At 41.2% G+C, this 20,727-nt stretch overlaps 2 protein-coding genes across 2 annotated transcripts; both read right to left on the minus strand.

Moving 5' to 3' along the window:
* Positions 1–6,731: 6,731 nt before the first annotated feature.
* LOC103279560 (olfactory receptor 10AG1) lies at positions 6,732–10,451 on the minus strand. The gene has a single exon (XM_008115384.3). It carries the CDS (start codon positions 8,833–8,835, stop codon positions 7,864–7,866), a length of 972 nt encoding a protein of 323 aa, XP_008113591.1. The 5' UTR covers positions 8,836–10,451; the 3' UTR covers positions 6,732–7,863.
* A 200-nt stretch (positions 10,452–10,651) lies between these two features.
* Positions 10,652–18,880, minus strand: LOC100553653 (zinc-binding protein A33). The gene is made up of 6 exons (XM_003223885.4): positions 17,839–18,880; positions 15,478–15,573; positions 15,037–15,273; positions 14,491–14,513; positions 13,559–13,683; positions 10,652–12,819 (listed from the first exon to the last, which is right to left on the minus strand). The coding sequence occupies exons 1-6, from the start codon at positions 18,271–18,273 to the stop codon at positions 12,269–12,271; spliced, it is 1,467 nt and encodes a 488-aa protein (XP_003223933.1). The 5' UTR covers positions 18,274–18,880; the 3' UTR covers positions 10,652–12,268.
* Positions 18,881–20,727: the final 1,847 nt, after the last annotated feature.

Here is a 20,727-nt window from a genome sequence, read left to right on the forward strand (position 1 = left end):
GACTCGCCTAGAAGAGCTTTCCTTGACAAGAGAAGGAAGATATTAAGTTTGTCAAAACTACACCATCATAGATTGTAAGCTTTCTTTTTTTGCATGTCACCATATTTACTACAGTAATCGGATTTATGTGGCTACCTGGGCATGTAAAAAACAAAAACAAAGCAAAAAGTGAAACTAGTCAACTATTTAAGAAAACAAAAGGTAATCAAACTGCAGCTTAAAATATAGCATAAAATGTCATAACTAAGAAAAGGACTCAACAGAGCAATAAAACCCCGTGTTTCTTTTAAAACAATCAGAGCACCAGATGTGCCTGGAATTCAGTATGTGACTTACACCTGCAAGAACTGAATAGTTTCACAACATCCATATTCAGCAAGGGTCTGTTGTGACATTACTACATAAACAAGTAAAAGAAGTGGTTATTTGATATTAGGACAATGTGCAACAGGCAGTAATGTGCACCAAGCATTCCCAATGTCTATCTTTGATGTTTCATATTTTATCATTGCTTGTATTTTGATTTTGTTGTAAGCCGCCCCGAATCCCTCCCTGGAGGCGGGATATAAATAAACTTCTTCTTCTTCTTCTTCTTCTTCTTCTTCTTCTTATTATTATTATTATTATTATTATTATTATTATTATTATTATTATCTGGACAATGGCTAAAGAGTGCCATTGCATATTGATAGAGCTCAATATGCATCAAGATAGCAGCTAAGGAGTGTCAATGTACAACAGTAGAACATGCTCCATGCAGTGATTCTTCTGCTCTTTCCTTGTTGAAACATATGAATTGTCATGAAAGCAAAGTACCAATTCTATGTTAGTCTCTGTGTAAAGGATCTGCTCCCTTTAGGAACAATGGTCTCTCTTTTCAATACAGTGAATTTGGGGAAACACACACAAACACACGCATGTATGTGTAATGTATATGTGCACGTTGTCCACCATATTCAACAAGGAAAGAGATGGATCTGTTTGCTGTCTGTGAAGCTGCTTTTACACTTCCAACAGTGCAAACATAACCAACACTTTCTATAGTTTAGACTTTTTCAGTTCTGCAAATATCACTCGCTATGGACAAAAAGACCCTTCAGGTATCATAGACAAGGAATAAGAATCTTTTATACATGCATGCATGCATGCATATATGCATGCATGTATGAGTTTGAGAAAAAATGCTTTAAGAATTATTGATCTTTCTATTCATCTAAGCATCCTTTGTGTGACAGAGAAGGCATGTTCAGTTTGAAATTTGGAATTTCAAATCCTTATCTCCCTTGTAATAGACAAATCTATGTACTAGCGCATGCCAGCCTATCACTCTTCATTCCAGCAGCACTTTGGTCAGTTATCTATATAACATAACATCAAAATCCTGATCCTGGCTTGTTTCTTTCCAAGGTAGAAAAAGCCAAATGCAAACCATAATCCCTTTCTTTGGGTATGGAGGGAGAGTATGCATGAGCACCAGTTTCTGATGCATTTGAGTGTTTACAATAAAACAAAATACCAGATATCCTTGCTTAGTTCACCTGCATGTGAGAATGACTTGGCTGAATCAGCCTGTATGGTGGTCACAAATGATAAGTCAGGATTCTGGAGACGCCATAGGTTGTCTCTGAACTGGCCTCACAATCTTCCACTCTCGTTCTATACAATTCTACTACTGCTGTCATTGGGCCATGATGATACAAAGCTTTTGAATCTGTAAACGAATGGCAGCTTAGTTTGAAGGAATTATTCAAGATATAAAAATAAATAATAAAACTTTATTTATACCCTGTCCCATCTTCCAAAAAGGGACTTGGAGCAGCTTACAATCATATAATAAAACATAGTCAATAATATAAACAAGGTAGATAACATATCAAATTAAAACAAAACAAAACACAAACCAAAAAAAGATATTTCCCACAAATGGAGTCTGTGCCTTGAATTGTTTCCCTCAAATTCAGAGTGGACAGTCAGGTGGAAAGTCCTAGTGCTCATCACATCTTGGACAAGGAAGACAACATCTACTTACAATTAGGACAATCCTAAGTCCTAGCCTGCAAAAGTGCTCCACAAAGCTCATGCCCTTCAGTACTCACTGGAAATGGCTGCCTCATGTCCATTTCCTTGAAGAATGAGAATGAAGAATTCTTCTACATGTTGACATCAAGGAGAGGTTTGGACTGAATGGCCCTTGTGGTCTCTTTCAACTCTATGATTCTATCTGTTCCTCTGACAGCCTAGTTTTGTCTGTCCTTTATGTTGGGACAGAAGGGAGCACAAGGAATAATAAACTGGAGAACTAGTTCCAGCAAAGCTAGTAAGTAGCTTCCACAACAAGCATCAAGGTGAAGATCAATGTGTGATTTCCCACCACAATCAGATATTTCAGGGATGGTCCTCTGAGATCTTCGCTCAAGCCATGATTTCCCCATGGTTCTGCTACTACTCACATGCTAAAAGGAAAAACACAAGAAGACTGAACTTTAATGAGGTACAGTTTGCATTCACGGTGGAATAGCTATTGTGGCACTCTGGTGAGGCTTGTAGACTGGGCATTCATGGTAGTATGGACATCTGGATCAGGTCTGGTTTGGCCCAATCCCATATCTAGACAGTCACTATCATCACTTATCCCCATGTCACTGCCATATCCACCTCAAACACAGAGTTCCTTTTAAAAGCCTGGTTATCACAGTCACATCTGTGATGTCAGAAAAAGGTGTCCATGTGACCAGCAAGAAGTAGATGGTTGATCTCCCCTCATTCTTTCTGGTTGGGTCGATACCAGGTGCTGAGATGGAGCTCAATGATAGTCAAGAACTGGTGAAAGTGACACAGAAGGACAAGGGATGCCTAGCAAGAACAATGCAGTTTCAACACAGTTGCACTACCTGAACGCCAATACAGTGCTAGCCTGGTATGTCTGGCCACCATTACAATTACACCACGGCCATTTCCAAGTTCTAGTCCTCACTGTCCCACGAAGCACTCTGGATTACCTTGGGACCATTGTTTCCTCCCTGCTTAACAACCTTACAGGATTAATGTGGGCAGAAGAACAAGGAGAATCGTGTGTACACGTTGGATGAAAAGCTGGTTAGCCCTGCCTCAGAGTATTGTTGTAGGAAGAAGAAGAAGAAAGACCATGTGCCCTCATTGTAGAAAAGAGTGGATATATGACTAGCAGCAAGTAACTGTTCATGTAGCTCCTCCAGACCTTTTGGTAGATTGGTCAACACCTGAGCTTGGAAAAGTGCATGTTTAGGCTACAATTCTCATAATCCTCCAGATAGCAAATAAGTTAATAGTCCAGGGAAACAACTTGATCAAGCCATAGTCAATACATTGAATCAATTTCCAGGTTATGCTACTTCTGCATTTTTAGAAACAGTTTTTTCGAATTTTGTTTTTTTGAAAAGCAAAGGAATCAGCACAGCCTATCTGCCTTCACTCCTATCTAATGCTCTGATCTTGAAATTAAATGGCTTGTGGGAGCATGAAATATATTTATTCTCAAATATAAGAAAAGTGTAATTTAGTCAACAACACACTTTTGGGGCCTACCTTGCATACGTTTTGGCAATATTCAGTATCTTCCAAACCAGGAAACACAAGAAGAGTTAGTAGAATTTCTATTTTCCGTTAAGAGGTTCTCCAGCATTTTGGGCACTGTTGCAGTGGGGCAGAAGATGTCTAGCAAGGAAAGACTGCTGAGGAAAAAGTACATGGGTTTGTGCAAGTGTGAGTCTGCTGCTATGGCGAGAAGGATGGTGCCATTTCCCAGCAGGGTGACCAGGTAGATGAGCAGGAAAGCAGCAAAGAAAGAAAAGCGGACAGTTGGCAGATCAGAAATCCCCATTAAGATTAATTTTGGTGCCATTCCTCATGACTCGCCTAGAAGAGCTTTCCTTGACAGGAGAAGGGGTAGAGGTGTGTCAACCAGTTCAGGATGGGCTCACCCCCCCCCCCTCGAAGACTGTTCACAATTTGGGAGTGCTCCTGGATCTGTCTCTCCAAATGTCAACTCAAATAGCTATAATGGTCAGGAGTGCTTACTACTAGCTTTGGCTGAAACACTAACTGCATCCCTTCCTAGAATTGGAGGATCTAAAATGGTAGTGCACGCACTGGTCAATTCAAGGTTGCACTTCTGCCATGCACTGTATATGGGGATAGCTCTGTATGAAGTTCCGAAATTCAGGTTTGTTCAAAATATGGGAGCCAGAATGTTTCAGGAGCATCCAGGAGTGAGCATATAACACCAATATTAAGGTCTCTCCACTGGTGGCCAATTAATTTCTGGACAAAGTAAAAAGGTTTTGACGTGGTTTTGATCCAGGTTACCTACAGTATCATCTTCTTCCATATAATCCTCCCCAAACACTTAGTCCTTTGGGTGGGGGAGGGAGCTACTCCAACCAGCCAGAACCTGACTGACCACTGTCACCCAGCAGCCCTTTTCATTAGCCGCCCCAAGACTGTGGAATGACCTATCAGAAGAGCTCCAACAGCTAAACAAGCTGTAAGCATTCAAGACAGAACTAAAGACCTATCTCTTCCAGCAGCCTACCAGGTCAATATTAAACAGTGAATTTGAAATTTACGGCCTATTTATATGTTCATATATGTATTTGTATTGTATTTTAATCCTTGCACTATGTATTTTAATATATGTATTTTGTGGTAATGTGTTTTAATTGTATTGTGCCCCACCTTAGTTGTGAGGAGAAGCGGGCAATAAATAAAAATGTATTATTGCTTGATTATTATCTAATAAAAACACCCATAAAACATGGATCTTGTGTAGCAGGGTGAGCAATGGCCAGGGCTTGGCCAGGGGCTGCATTCTTGGGGAGCCCACCACCTACCACATCCACCACACCTGATTTCTTAAACTTCCCATTTTGCCCAAAATAATGTTCTCAAACTTTACACAGATGAAAACCAGGGCATGTGAAATGGCCTTTTAAAGAATCTGCAGGATCTTCCAACTTCTCTGGAAGTTGCCATAGAGTTGTGTGGAAAGCCTAGCAAATTCCTAGAGAGTATACCTCTCTGGGAATCTCTCAGTTCTCTGGCACACATCTATAATATGCTGGGGGTGGAATCTAAAATAAATTAGTGTCATTCAGTCATATCCACGGTTTCACATAACTATAGTTCAACCAAAAACGCATCCCCTGCATGAGTGTCTAACTGTATTTTTAATTTCTATTGTTACCTGCCTTTGTTCCCATATTATGGAGTGAAATGCAATAAAATAAAGTAAAACCTCATCATCAGGACTGAAAAAGGATTGAGCTGTCAGGCAGCTCCTTTATATGAGATGGGAATGAACACTATTTCCTCCTTCGCCTCAGGCAGCAAAATACCATGGGTGCAGTGCTGGGGAATACTTTCAATTTTTAAAGACTTCACAGAATTTGACCAACACAGTTGTACTGCACATCCATTGTACAAAAGTTTTAGACCCACAAGAAGAAGACTACATCCCAGAAGCCACTAATATGAAAGAACAGCAGAAGTTATCCAAGAAGTTTTTTCTTTCTTTCACAAACAAGTCTCCAAGGGCCTTGTTAAGTATAATGAAGATGGTGGTGCCATCTTCTTCTCCTCCAGTGATAAAATGCTACCTCTAAGGTCCTCAGATGATATATTCTCAGTAATTATGTTCTTATTCTAAGCAAGGTACTGGAACTCCCACAAGGTTCAATGCATAAAAGTTCCAAGTCAGGATTCATGGCACAGTCCTTATAGTAATGGTCCTCCTGGCCTAAGTCCAACTGGGAGTGTTAACTAGAGTAGGCTCATTGAATCAACAGATTAAGAGTTAGTAAACATTTTATTGTGCTTTTCCTGCATGGTTGGAAGTTGAGCTAGATGCCTATGTGCTTTCTTCCAACTCTATTATCCTATGACTGTATGTGCTCATTGATGTAATAAATCTACTCTAGTTCAAAGCATCAATTAAATATGGTTCCATATTTCTATGATGTACCACATCAAACTACTACTAGGTCTTAAAAGATTGACTGCTTCATGGAAAACAAACTCTCTTCCACATAGAGAAAGAAGTATTTCAGGCCGAAGCATTCTGGCAACCTTCTCCTTAAAACATATCTACCAGCTTTGAGATGTAGTAATTCAACACATAGCTAAATCCCATTAATTCAATGGGTCTGTTTTAATGGGAGCCAGGTCCTTTTCTGGGGATAGATCTGCACCACATCGTTGTCATCAGTTGGGTATCATTTTAATTGTAGTGGCTCCATCCTATGGATTCTAAGGGTTTGTAATTTAGCAAGGTACTTCAAATTCTGTAGAGCTCTGACTAAAAACTATAAAACCCAGGATTCCACAGATACAGGGTGGGTAACCCCTGGCTTGACAATAATACATATGGAAATCTTCAGCTTAGGAGCTTTATAAGACCACAAGCTGAATGTGAGTCAACAGTATGATGTGGCAGCCAAAAAAACCAATGTGATTCTAGGCTGCATCAACTGGAGTATAGTGCCTACTCTGGGGGATATAATAGTACTACTCTATGCTGCATTGGTCAGATCTCAGCTGGAATACTGTGTCTAGTCCTGGGCACCACAATTCAAGAAAGACATTGACAAGCTGGAATGTGTCTGGAAGAGGAAAATCAAATGGCAAAAAGTCTGGAAACCAGGCCCCTGGACAGTGGTTCCCAACGTGTGGTCTGTGGACCACCATTGGTCCGCAAGAACTAAAATATGTTCCGCAGCCTCACCTACTACTATGGATAATAACAGCCCGACCAAAAATATGTTTTTTTTTCTTCGTGTCTTCGTTTCTAGGCCTGTTCCTCGGGTTATCTGGGATTTAGAAAATTACCCTAGATAGATCACATCAGCTCTAGATTATTAAATATGGTTTTCTGTAGGCGAGCAGATAGTCACTACGGGATGGCATATGTTCTCTATCAGAAACTAGAGCTAATGTGGTCTATCCAATGCAATTTTCTGAATCAGCAACCCAAATAACCAAACTGAATCTAAAGTTGACCAAAAACTGATTTGCAATCCTTTTGGTACTAATGTTGAGGTGGTCTCTAGTCAAAGTGGTCCTTAGTCAAAAAAAGGTTGGGAATCACTGCCCTAGGAGAAAGGAATTAGACATGTTTAGCCTGGAGAAAAGAAGGTTGGAGGTGACATGATAGCCATGCTTAAATATTTGAAAGGGTGTCATGTTGAAGATGGAGCAAGCATGTTTTCTGCCATAGACTAAGACATGGAGTAATGAATTCAAACTACAGGGAAAGAGTTTGCACCTAAACATTTGGAAGAATTTCATGATACTAAGGTAGTGAGATACGCTGCCTCAGAGTGATTGAGTCACACTCTTTGGCTGTTTTTAATCAGAAGCTTGATGGCCATCTTGTCAGTAGTGCTTTGTTCATTCTTGCATGGTAGAATCTTGATAGTCCTTGGATTCTCTTCCAACTCAATGACTCAATCTCCCAACTTCAGTCACCAGATTATCAACCATCAACCTTATTAAAATCCCTTCCAGTATTCAAGCAATCACATTCTTATTCATTTATTCATCTGTATCCCACCAGTTCCTTACCTTTTTATCTAATATATTACACAACATTTTATAGTAAAGGTCAATTATATCAGACATGCATATAGAGGAATTCCGCAGTATTACAAATTCCACAACTTTTTATGAGTATAGAAATCTTCTAAGTTATTGTCACTTTGCTAAAATACAATGGCTCAGTAGAAAATCCTGTGGTGATAACCAATTAGCATGCAGATATAAGCAGAAACTAGTTTTCTCTCACAAAATATTTTATTGAAAAAAGATGCACAACATAATAGATCAGTTCTATTAAAGCAATAAGCATTTGTTACATTCTCTAACATATAGTTTGTTTCTCATTGTTCTCTTCAGAGCGACTTGGACCTCTTTGTTTCTCAAAGTGTAGATTATAGGGTTCAGCATAGACGTCACAACTGTATAAAACAAGGCCAGGAATTTGTCACTCTCCGCTGAGTAGCTGGATTTTGGCCTAAGATATGTGATTATGCCTGAACCATAGAATAAGGAAACCACAATGAGGTGTGAAGAGCAGGTGGAGAAGGCTTTACGCCTACCCTCGGCTGATGGCATCCTCAAAATGGAGATGATGATGTATACATAGGATGTGAGAATCAGAAGGAAAGGTACAGTGATGAAAAGGACGGCCACCATGTATACAGCAATGGCGTTCATTGAGGTGGCCCCACAAGCTAGTGTCAAGAGGGGTGGGATATCACAAAAGAAGTGATTGATTCTGTTGGGCCCACAATATGACAGGCTAAAAACATAATTGGTTTGGCCTAACCCCACCATCACTCCCACTGACCATGAGACCATGGAAAGCTGGGCACAGACACTCCGGTTCATGATGACATTGTAGTGCAATGGCTTGCATAGGGCCACAAAGCGGTCATAGGCCATAGCTGCAAGGAGACAGCATTCTGTGATGCCGAAGAGGGTGAAGAAGTACATTTGGGTGGCACACCCCCAGAGTGAGATCTTGCCGTTCTTTGATACCAGACTTGCCAGCATCTTGGGAACAATGGCAGTGGTGTAGCATATTTCTAACAGGGATAAGTTGATCAAGAAGTAGTACATGGGTGTATGGAGGGTGGCATTTAATTTGATCACTGTGGTGATGATGGCATTTCCAGCAAGTGAGGCAGTGTACATGAAGAGAACCAGCACAAAGAGGAGGGTCCGCATCTGTGGCAATTCGGAAAACCCAACAAAGATGAACTCGCTCACGAGAGAAGAGTGATTAGGCATGACCCATGTCATCTGTAATCAATTGAAAACATTGAAGAATCATTAGTCAGAAATGATGCACATTTCCCTCCCCTTCCCTACTCTACCAAATCTTAATTCTCTCTACATAGCTATGGATTCATAAACTTATTAAAGACTTGGATGTAGGATCTCAGCCATCGAGTTTTAAGATATTGATTGCAACTGCTCACTGTTAGTTTCAACTAAATATATTAAGATATATATAACATGTTCAAAGAACAGACCCACTAAAATCTCATTAAAAGCTACAACGTAGATATTTGAGATCTTCAAAACAAAGTAATTAAAATGTCTACACACTCAAGCAATAGAAACTGGTAATTTCCTTTGACCTTGGGAAGCAAAATACTTTATCTGTATTGTGTGCCTGCCTATCGATCTATTGCTGTTGGCTGTCTTTAAATAATTTCTGACTTATGATTTAAAAACTCACCTATCACAGGATTTTCTTGGCAAGATTTGCCCTTGTCTTCTCTGAGGCTGAGGTTCAGAGTGTCACCCAATGGGTTTCCATGGTCAAGCTGAGATTCAAGTCCTGTTTTACAGGGTCATAATCCAGTGCTCAAACCACAAAGCTCTAGATTTCTATCTCAGAACTGTATTAGAAAGAAAAGAGACCTTCAGATGCATGCATAGTGTTAGTGTGTGTGTGTGTGTGTGTGTGTGAGTGAGTGTGTGTGTAGAGAGAGAGAGAGAGACAGAGAGAGTATCTCTCATTCAAAATTCAAAATACTTCAAAATTATCCACATGGATGGCTAAGATGACACCTTTGCTTTCTGATGGTTGTCAATGTCTACACAAACTTTGTTTGAAACTCAAAATTAAAATATTGTGTATAATATTACCTTCAGTCTACATGAATAAAATATAAATGAAACATCAATGAATTTCACATTTAGACTAGGGTCCCATCTCCAAGATATTTCAATGTATATATAAGTATTTCAAAATCTTTTTTAAAACCCTGAAATACAGAGCATTTCTGGTCCCAAGCATTTCAAATAAGGGATGCTCAACTTGTACTATATTCCAATCTCTACAGAATTTCATATCAACCATCACCTCCTAGCTCTCAGCTTCCAAAGCTATAATTACTCTGAATACATCATATTTTAAAATTTTGTTTTTGAAAGAATAGATATATTCATGTCTAGCAAACTAGCAATATCTAAACTGACTTGCAGTAGCAACATCCATGATCTGCTCAAGAAACCATTTTGAAAGACAAAAGGCTTGCCTTTTCTTCAAGGTGGACTGATTTTCTTTGAAATGTAAGCCACATCTCACTGTTTGCATTAAAAGAAATCATGCACTTACCTCCGCCACCCTATCACTCATCTAAAGAAAGACTTCAACAAGATTGAGTCAATGAGTATATTTCTACCATCATCTCATTGCCCAAGAGGTTTCAGCAGTAAATCAACTCCCTCCCGATTTCCCATCTCGAAGGGCACAGCTTCGAGAAAGATCTTGTTTCTAGCTTGCCTAGATGTTTTCCAAAATATGAACATCATTGATTTATTGCTGGTTAGTAAGAAAACACAGGAGTTGTCATTTCATGCATTCAGGTCAAGTCCAGTTTACGGTAATTCTATCACAGAGTTTTCTTGGCAAAGTTGGTTGGCCACTGTCTTCCTCTGATACTAAGAGTTCGTGACTATGAATCGTAGAGTTGGAAGAGATTGCAAAGGCCATCGAGTCCAAGCCCATTCTGCCATGAAGGAATACACAATCGATGTGAAACAGTGTGCTTCCATGAAGGAGAATATGGATTCTAGCCTTAATGAGTCCACTTGCAAACCACTACACTATGCTGGTTCTGAAAGCATAATATACCACGTTTTGTATTAGCCAAGCATGTTATTAATAAGGAAGGACATTCAAGGTAGAGTAGGCTGCAAACTTTTCTTTTTGTTTGAACCTATCAGGAAGGACAAGATTCTGCCCTCTTCTATCCTCTCCTGCCGGCTGAAGGCATTGGAAAAATTTAAAAGCATATGTAAAATGGGATAGTAGAGGATTAACTGGTACTGTCCAAGGGTATAGATTGGGACATATGTTCTTCAAAATGCAGCTTTAAAATTGTCTGCCTATGTGTTGTGCTTATATACATTTGGAAGTGCAGCTGTTAATGTATTATCAGTACTTGGAGATAAAGTAAATAGAAGGGAGTAGGTAGATAGTCTGTATTTAGAGAGAGGTTCCAGCAAATTGTTGAGGGCCAAATAAGTTTATTGACATATTCAAGTATCACAAAGACCAGATAGGAAAAGAGCTGATGACATTCTCAAGACCTCATTGCAAGGCAGTGTCACCTCATAACTCAGTCTTGCAAAACTGCAGTTGTTTCTGCCTTGAAAACACGAATTGTTTGTCCTGTTTTGTCTTTCAAGAACAGCCTTAAAACACTGTGGTAAGTAAATGAACACTGCTGTACTTCAGCAAAACATAAAGAACAGCACACTCAGTGAAATAATGCAAACGAAAGCAAGGAAGTCTTAGGGCAAACACAGTTCTTAGTCTCTGATAAATTCTCAAATCAAATAGCAGTCTTACTTTAGACAAAGAAACAGCAATAAATCTTTAGGAGCAGTTTCCCAGATGCAGACTCAAAGCAGGCACAAGGAGAGCGAAGAGTCAGTTTGTTACCAGCAAAAGCTGGCTGCACCTGCTTCTGCTTTATAGCCCTGAGTCCCCTCGCAGCTGCTAGGGCAGTTCCCAATCACTCAGCTGCATTTCTGGCAGCTATTCTAGCTGAACAACGTCTCTGCTCTGTTTCCTTTCACCTCTCCTGAAATGTGGGTACATGCAAAATCTCCTCCTCAGGTTCCAACTCAACATCAGATTCATGAACATGTTCCTGCTCCCCTTCCTCTTCTGAAGGAGAGGTATCTCTAACATTGTTATTGCATGTCTATTCCTTATTTTTCTTCCAAAATGGCCTCCCATCCAGTTGCCATCAGATTGTTCGCTTTGACCTTCTTTCCCCCTTCTTGTTCTGTCTTTACCCCCTTTATCTATATATATTTTGCGTATAACACAAGGAAGCTTATAGAAAAATGGAAACCACTACAGATAAAAAAAACTGGGTAAAAAAATTAAAAACATATTGTTAAAATATAATTAAATGATCTGAAGATGAAAAACAATGTATAACTTATAAAAATGGTATGGCAAATGTAATCGTGTGTATTTACACAAGTCCTATCCTTATAAAGAATTAGTTCTCAAAAGCCTATACAATAAAGATGTTTCCAGCTGCTGATCTAATGACATCAAGGAGGGAGCCAGTCGGGTCTTTTTAGAAAGGGACTTCTACAGCCACATTACTCCACAAATGTGCCATGAATTAAGCCCCTTCTCAATGGTTCCCAACTGAAATAAAGTCAAATCTGGGTTATGCTTGGTTCCTGTTAGTTCCTGTTACACCAGAGGAGTCAGGAGACACATGGGTTCACCATTGAGTCCATTTTTGTTGACACCTGGGCTGAACATTGGGTAAAGGCATTCAGTGAAAATGTCCAAGAAGGTGAAGATGTGATCCATGGTGTCAGCATCATAGAAGGAGACCTGTCCCCCTTCGTAATCCAGGTAGACCCCCACTTTCTGGGGCTTGACCTTTGGATACAGCTGTTTGGATGGAGAGTCTAAGGCCTTGTACTCATTGCCGTTCCTCAACCAAATGGCCCAAAATCCATTGCTGGGCTTGACCGTTACTTTGGCTTCCTTCCTGTTGACCGACTCCTTGGCCACACCAATGTCCCAGCTGGTTTTATCTCCCACTTTGACTTCCCAGTAATGCCGCCCTGAAGTGAACCCCTGGGCACCCAGAACGCAAACAGACTTGCTGAACCTCTCTGGCCCATCAGGGACTTCCTCCTCAGGGTTGTCCTCCAGGCGTACTGTGTCAAGATCCTTAGAAAGCACAAGGTTGGGGTGGTTGGTGGCAGGATCCAAGGTTATAAAGCAAGGAGCTGTTGAGAAAAGAGCAAAACACGGTCACCAAATAGTTGCCAACTTTTTAAGCATCCTCTCTAACCCCAACTCAAAGGAAATAAAGAGCATGTGTGTACTAAATTGGCAACCCAAATCCAATACTTTTTTTAAAATATCATTTATCCCCATCTCCAAAGGCAAATGGCTCAAATGTCAACTGGTTGTGACTTTGGTCTGAATTTCAGTCTGAACTTCAACTACAAGGTACTGGACCCTAAACTTTAATAAAGCTCTGTTAAACTTCAAACTTTGGAATACTTAGTCCTGCATGCATACTTTGCGAAGATGTAAATCCCATGCTGAATTCCAGCCATTACTTGTGTCCACTCCTCTGCTAACAATGCCAGTTACAGCATGGCCCCCATATCCACAGGACCAATTTCGGTAATTTCATTTATCCACTCTGGGAAATTGTGGCTCCTCCTCATATCTCTAAATCAAGTCTGCGCAACCTGTAGCCTTCCGGGTATTTTGGACTTCACCTCCCAGAATCCAGCTTGACCATTTAACAAGCCTCTGGGATTCCCAAACATCTGGAGGGCCTCATCTAGTTGTTGTCTAGCCTCCCTCCCCTTTCCCCAGTGCAACTTGATACTATTATTGGGCCAGAACTCCCCTCGTTTCAGCAAGTTTTGCATATCCACACAAAGTCTGGAAATCTATCCCCTGTGGATACGGGAGCTGAACTATAATTTTGACCATTCCTCCAATACTTACAAGGCCTCAGGGCTGGCAACATTTCTTTCCACACCATGTACTGAATTGGGCCCTTGAACTGGCCCAAGTTGAAACCACGAGAAACTGTGGGCAAGGTAGACCACTTTTCTTCACTGAGACAATACCTGTGAAGATAAATAAATCATTGAATCTTCATTATAAGCAGATTTTATAGGGATGATCTCAACTCTGTATGAGACTGATGAAGCTACAAGATGGGGACAGCTGGGGACATGTACATTTGATAATGTACATAATAACACTTTTCACCTTGCTGATTGACATGGTTATATATGGTTCAATATTAGAAGAAAAGGGGGGAATCTGTGTGGATGTTGAGATATAGATTGAGGATGGTTCCTCATGCCTCACCCTAGGCATCATTGGATTCAGAGGTCCAACTTCCATGCCCCATCTTAGTTCATAGGTTCAGAGAGTTTCAAGTTTTCCAAATCTCCATAAAGCTTATTGAGCTCATGAAATGGCTCTTGAACCAAAAAATGGAAAGTAGTCTCCACTCTAGATATTTCCCAGAAAGTAGCCCAAGTAAACACAAAATAGGGAAGAGGGGATAAACAAACAGGTTCAAAATTTGAGAATTTTCCAAAGAGTGTGTCATGACACACTGGTGTGTTGGCTTCAGTGTTTAAATGTGTCATATGAACATAACGAGAAACGACAAACATCTTGGAGATGTACATTATTTTATAAATCATATATTTTAAAATATATAAATGAAAAGTTTTCATGGGATATGTTGTGTCCTCATTCATTTCATAATTTCAATTTATGCATGTATCCATATCTTTTATAAGGGGTTGGTTTAATCTTCGATTTGCTAGTAAAACTGAATTATTGCATCATGAAATTGTGCGTCTATATAAACGGTGTGTCACCAACATGAAATGTTTGGAAAGCTCAGCTCTACTTACTTCTCTGTGAAGACCTTGATGTCCTGTGGAAAAAGATAGCAGGAATTAGTCAAGGGGCAGCTGTTGTAAGGACACTGCCAGCTCAACAAACATTTCTGATTCTCCATATTTTTTATTCCTAACCCATTGTTGTCCTCACCATAAATTATATGGCTAAAGTGAAGAAAGTTTGGAGTAACACAGAGAAAATGTAATGGCTTGATGGATAGAGAACTTCAACAAATTTCGATATTCAGCCCCACCTTGTGCCAGCCTGGTGGCCTCCAGATGTTTCACAGTGCATAGGATTAATGCAGTTTTATATCATTTTAACTTCCATGCTCAATGCTATGGATTCTTGTGAGTTGTAGTTAGATGAGACACTAGCATCTTTTGACATAGAACTACAACTTCCATGATTCAATAGCACTGAGCCAAGACAGTTAATTCTACAGTATAGATATAGCCTTGGAGTCCAAATTTCAGGATTCCTGAGAACTAACTGTGCCAGCTGATGAGACAGTCCAAAACATATGGAGAAACAATTTTGCTGAGATATGCTCTCACCTTCAGGAAAGTTTCAGGGTCTTGGTGTTCCTCAAGCCGAGTTTGGATCTTAGCCATGTGTTCCTCTGCCATGTGCATTTGCTCTTGCCCATTGCGCTGGTTCCTCTCCAGTTCGCTCACCAGGAGTTCCTCCTCGTGCCGGAGTGTCCTCTTCATGGCCGCCTCCTTCTCCTGGAGCCACTGGTGAAGCTCAATGAACTGGGCCGAGAGGTGCTGCTCCAAACGGAGCCGCTGAGCCTAAAAAGGGGAAAATGACAGAGAAGACGACTGTATGAATGCATACTTCTCTAGGCAGCGCTTGGTCTCGCTGAAGCAGACCATAGCATTGTGCATGAGGACCAAATGGTATATGCAAAAATTATACAAAATGTCCAAGAATGAATTCCCTCACACAATACAGGGGACTATTACATTTTCCATAAAACTAGAAAAAAAACTTACTGTAATTTCTGGAATTTTCTGGGCACTCTGCTCTTGCAGTAGTCTTGCTGCTTGGGCTCTTGTTTCCAGTGATGCTTGAGCAGCTGTTAAGATCTCCTAGACAGAAGAAGAGACATTTTTTAAAAGCCAAAACTAACATATATTTATTTGCAGGGCATCCAGTGTCCACTTGAAGTGCCATGGCTCAATGCTATGGAATTCTGGAAATTGGAATTTTACAAGCCCTTCAGCTTTCTCTGCGCAAATGCTGGTACTTCCCCAAATTACAACTTGCAGGATTCCATTGCATTGAGCCACGACAGTTAAAATGCTCTCAAATTGTAATAATTCTACAGTGCAGATGCACCCACAGAAATGATACTGAAGTTTAAACATTCATTTATGGTTCATATACACTTATACACATAGCTTGAATTTTATAAATTATTTTAAATCATGCATGAAATAACATTTGTGCAGTTGAACCACCAGAAAGCAAGAGGGACTTTATCTCATCCACCCTCTACATCCACCCGGTAGGCTGTTAGGAATTGTGGGAGTTGCAATCCAAAACACCTGGAAGGCCAAAGTTTGCCCATGCCTGCTCTACATATTTTCAGAGCTTGGAGTATTTCAGATTTTGGAATTCAAGGGAAAGGGTTGCTCTATCTGCATTATTATTATTAGTATTATTGATCTACTTTTCTTCAAATAAGGGGACCATAGTACCAAGCAACATATTTGAATGCTATACAAAAAAACTTTGAAAAAAGTCGTAATATAAACATTACTTTAAGGCAACTAAACAATTTATAAAGTTAAATAGTTAAACAATAAAAAGCATCAATCTTCATTAAAAGACAATGCCAAGCATAACATAGCACATCACATCACTGAAAGCCGTTGCATTTAAGTTCTTAAAAGATTTGCGCCACGGAAATGTTTGCAATCACCAAATGGAAGTTCAAACTAAAATTTAGACTAAAACCCAGATCAGATTCACTAACATGGGGGACATCAGCCAGAACTGGAAAAAAAATGCAAAATCAAGAGTGGCATACAAAAGTTATTTTGGGCTTTCAGAGGAACAGGATCCCCAGTTGCATTGACACAGAAGATAACGCCTATAGTATACCAAGGGATCTTGCAACATCTTAGAGACTAAAAAAGGGAATTCCAAAGTGACATGTCGCCCTCTGGTGGTGTATTGTAGTAATACAATCGGTGCTGACCAAAGAGTTTCTCCCATTAGAGTAGTCAGCCACACCAAGGTCCCACTTTGTCCAATATCTGGTTTCCTATAATGACTAAATAATACTTTGAGGATGCTAAAACCTGGAAACCATAACAATCTGGCTTTCTGTTTTTGCATGATGACTTTCTGCATTTTCACGACTCATTCTGAGTCTGACTATGGTGATATCTCCATCATGGTTGGCCAGGACCAAAACTACAATTTAACAGAATGAGACACCTTCCTATGTCAGCTCCCTGGTGGTTCCTCCAGACTTCCTAGAAATTATTTTGTGTTGAAGACAGAGCAGTGTATATCACACACTATCTGTCGTGAGTCTTTTTCACTAGTCTACTGTCGCTAATTTCATGGAGGATATTATATCCCACTGCTGGCATTCAAGGGCTTCAAGTCAACAACTAATCCAATCATCTTCTGGACTTCGATAGGGGAGAGGACTTCGTCTTATCCTTCCTTTGAGGAACATCTCAAGTTTACTGGTATCTAGCAACTTCCATGTCAGAGGGTTCAGAGAGCACTCTTGGGCTTTTTATTTTCCAATTTTAGAGGAACTAGTCCAAGATGTAGACCTTTAGCATCATAGATAAGTCCTTTAAAGTATGGGATAAAGTCATTGTATGACCTAGCACAAGCCTTCCCAACTGCCACTGCTTGGGCTGAGAATTTAGGTATATTTGTTCTTTGTGAAGCCACCATATACTACTTTTTAAAGCCTCCAAAAACATATGGCCTTCACATTACACAGCAATGAATTCCACATACTGAAGTTGCTTTCAACATTCCTTTCACATACACCTGAATCCATTTTCTATCAATTTCATAGGGTGGCTCCACAGTCGAATATTATCTATGATGCCTTTAGTAGCCCTGAATATGCTTTTCCTCGTGTAAGTTTTTTAATCCCACTTTCAAAAGGCCTCTAAAGCATGTGACCTTCATACTACAGAGCTAGTAATTCCATACATTTGTTAAATGTTGCCTTCAGCATTCCTTTCATCTATATCTGAAACAATTTGCCATCAATTTCACGGGGTGACTCCAAATTGTATGGGCAAAACTAAGCAGGTGGTATACTTGTGCCTTGTGTTGCCCACCTAATCCAGACCTTCACAGTGACTCCTACTGACCTTATAGTGCTCCACAGCCTCATCTAAAGGAAGACATGGATGTCCCCAATGCTCCAGTTGCAACGACCTCACAAGACAGCCGTCGTCGGTGCAAAAGAGTCTGTCCCCCTGCAACTCCTCATCGTCATTCTGCTCCGTTTCGGCATCCTCATCACTAGCATGAGCGGAGAGAGACTCCATGGCCTTCCTTGCCAGCTGCCCCAGCACCCGGTTGGCTGTGAATTTTCCCTCTGGGATCTCACGCCGGCACTCCGGGCAAGTGGGATGTGGCACGTCCGCTCCACCGTTGACGGGTATCTCTGCCCAGTAGCGGGTAATGCAAGCTTGGCAGTAATTGTGCCCACATTCCAGCATGACAGGATCCAGAAAGAGCTCCAGGCAGATCGAACAACGCAGGTCTTCTGCAAAATCCTCCACTCCGGTTGGGACCGCCATGACAGTGCACAGTGCCACCGGGCAGATTGCAAATAACTTCAAAACTTCTCACCAACCCTGGCGGTATTCCTCTCCTCCCCTTCCTAATTTGCAGTTGTTTCCTCTGTGTATCCAAAACACTTCTTCACAATCTGGTTTTCCCAAATATTATCCTCACTTTTTATTTTGTCCACGTTCCTCTCTCCAGAAAAAAAGGACAAATGTTCTCTTGAAGTATTTTAACTCCAGATGCCCTCCTCCTTTCTCTTCTTTCAAATTTCTTATATCCTTTTCCAAGTTACCTCGTGAAATACATACACCCCTTGGATTAAATACTCTTCTGCTATAGGACTCTTCACTTGCCCATTGTTTCCTGCTCGGCTAGGTTTCTTCACAGTATTTTCTATGCATTTCTCAATCCAATATTCTCTTCTCCGTCTTCTTCAAAACGGGCCCTGCCCAGACGCTACAAGTCTCAACACAGCTTCTGATGAATTCTTCAAATAACAGCTGCTTTTAAAAGGGTATGCAACAGCAGTGCATGACCCATCTTTGCCTCTTATTCAATGCCTCTCCGAAATCTTTCTCATTACCTTTTGAAGCCCCACCTTTCCACTCTTTGGTCTACTCCAGATGACTCACTCAGGAAAGCAGGACCTGACGCATCCAGCTGCCCAAGCATTTCTAAACCAGATGTGGGCAATTCTGGGGTATCCAGAAGCCACAAAAAGGTTAGGCAGAGCACCTATAATTTTTCCCACATTGAATTAGAGTAAGCATGGGCAAACTTTGGCCCTCCAGTTGTTTTCCATTGTGGGAGTTGATGTCCAAAACACCTGGAGAGCTGAAGTTTGCCCATGTCTGGGTTAGAATATCTTAAAAGTTGTGTGATCCACATTTAATCCGTATTGCTTCCCCCCCACAATGCAATTCAAGATCAAACACAAGGGCAGCCATATCATTGAATGGAGGAGCTTTATAAGATGTAGAAAGGAGGAGGTGGCAAAAAAGAAATAGTTTCCATTTCTGGTAAAGAAGCCAGAGTACAATCAGCAACAGATGCCAACAGCCAGAACCCTTAGATCTTGATGAGCCATTGGAAAGGATTGGATGAAATGCATTAAAAGACAGAGTCTTTGTTGTGAGGGTCTAACAGAAGCAAATTTGGTCAAAAGGTTCACTGGTGTTTCTTCAGTGTTTCTTCACCAGTGGAAAGGTCTCTCCTCTGGAAGTGAGGGGAAGAGGCAAGCCAAAAAAAACAGTTGCAACCTGAACTGAAATTAGGGAGACAGCTCTGAATTTTGCCTAACTAGGAACAGACCGAGACGCTTTGGTTAGAGCTTGGAAAGGTTATTTTTTTGGACCACAACTTCCAGAAATCAAGCAGGATTATGGCACAGTGGGTTAAAGCACTGAGCTGCTGAAATTGCTGATCAAAAGGTTGGCAGTTCAAATTCTCAGAGCAGGTTGTAAGGCAGGAATGAAGGGGTAGGAGGAAATGGCCATATAAGGAGGTACGAGCAGGCCAGGAACACAGCCGATGGGTTATCACATGGTTTCCCTGAAATCATGTGTTTTGAGAGAAACGAAAGTAATGAAGAAATGTAATACTGCACCACAAATATGCACCAATGGTTTGATATGTGGGCGGTCGTAAACTGAACCCACTGCCTTGTATAAATAGACACTCGACCCTGTCTGCGGGGTTCTCCCTTTTCAGCATCTAGTTGTGCGTGGGATGAACCTCTGCAGCTGCAGGAACTATAGTAAACTGCTTTCTTTGGAAAAACCTCCAGTTGTCTGTCTCCTACTTCCACTGCGTCCGCACAGACACACGAGAAGCCGGGAAGAGGGGAAATCTGGCTTCCGCTACATTTTCTGGTGACCCCGACGTGATTCCACAATAAGACGGGCCAGGAGATCGGAGACGGATCCCGTTGGCGGGACGGTCCCAACTCAGCGGTGGGGGCCAGAGGCAACTACCGTGAGACGAGAAGGGGCCCCTGAATATTGTAAGACCGGCTGCGGTACTTGCCTCTGATGCCAACGCCGGCCGACGGTGGGAGCCGCAACGACAGCGAGGTTCCAAAGAAACCAGCTAGGAGGAAAAGGATCCAGGGAAAAAGCCCAGGGGCGAAGGTTGGTCCGACGTCTACAGCAATCTGGCAAGTATAGTGGTTAAATGAGACACTAAGGGAACAGCGCCGGGAGGGACACAAAGGTTCCCAGGGAGATATAAAGGGGTTCTGTCTTGTGATTCCTGACACACACCGTTGAGTGTCCAGGTGCCCAGTCCAAGGCAGTCCCCTCTATTAGGCAGGATGGGAGGCAGTGGGTTCAAATCCACCACCCCATTACAGTGTATGTTAGACAATTTCGGCTCAGTTGCAAGTAGAGCCGTAGAAGGAATTCCCCAGAGAACAAGACTTGTGAGGGTGCCCCAAGACCAAGTCGTGCAGGGCTCATGAGGAGTCG

This window comes from Anolis carolinensis, chromosome 6 (genome assembly GCF_035594765.1).
Source record: "Anolis carolinensis isolate JA03-04 chromosome 6, rAnoCar3.1.pri, whole genome shotgun sequence".
Lineage (NCBI taxonomy): Eukaryota > Metazoa > Chordata > Lepidosauria > Squamata > Dactyloidae > Anolis > Anolis carolinensis.

Bases quoted from the DNA above. Each gene is read 5' to 3' on its own strand.
- LOC103279560 (XM_008115384.3), bottom strand. From the start codon at position 8,835: ATGACATGGGTCATGCCTAATCACTCTTCTCTCGTGAGCGAGTTCATC.
- LOC100553653 (XM_003223885.4), bottom strand. From the start codon at position 18,273: ATGGCGGTCCCAACCGGAGTGGAGGATTTTGCAGAAGACCTGCGTTGT. The intron at 15,274-15,477 runs GTAAGTTTTTTT...TCCCCTTTTTAG, and splicing joins AGAAAATTCCAGAAATTACA to GCTCAGCGGCTCCGTTTGGA. The intron at 12,820-13,558 runs GTAAGTATTGGA...TTTTCTCAACAG, and splicing joins GTTGCCAGCCCTGAGGCCTT to CTCCTTGCTTTATAACCTTG.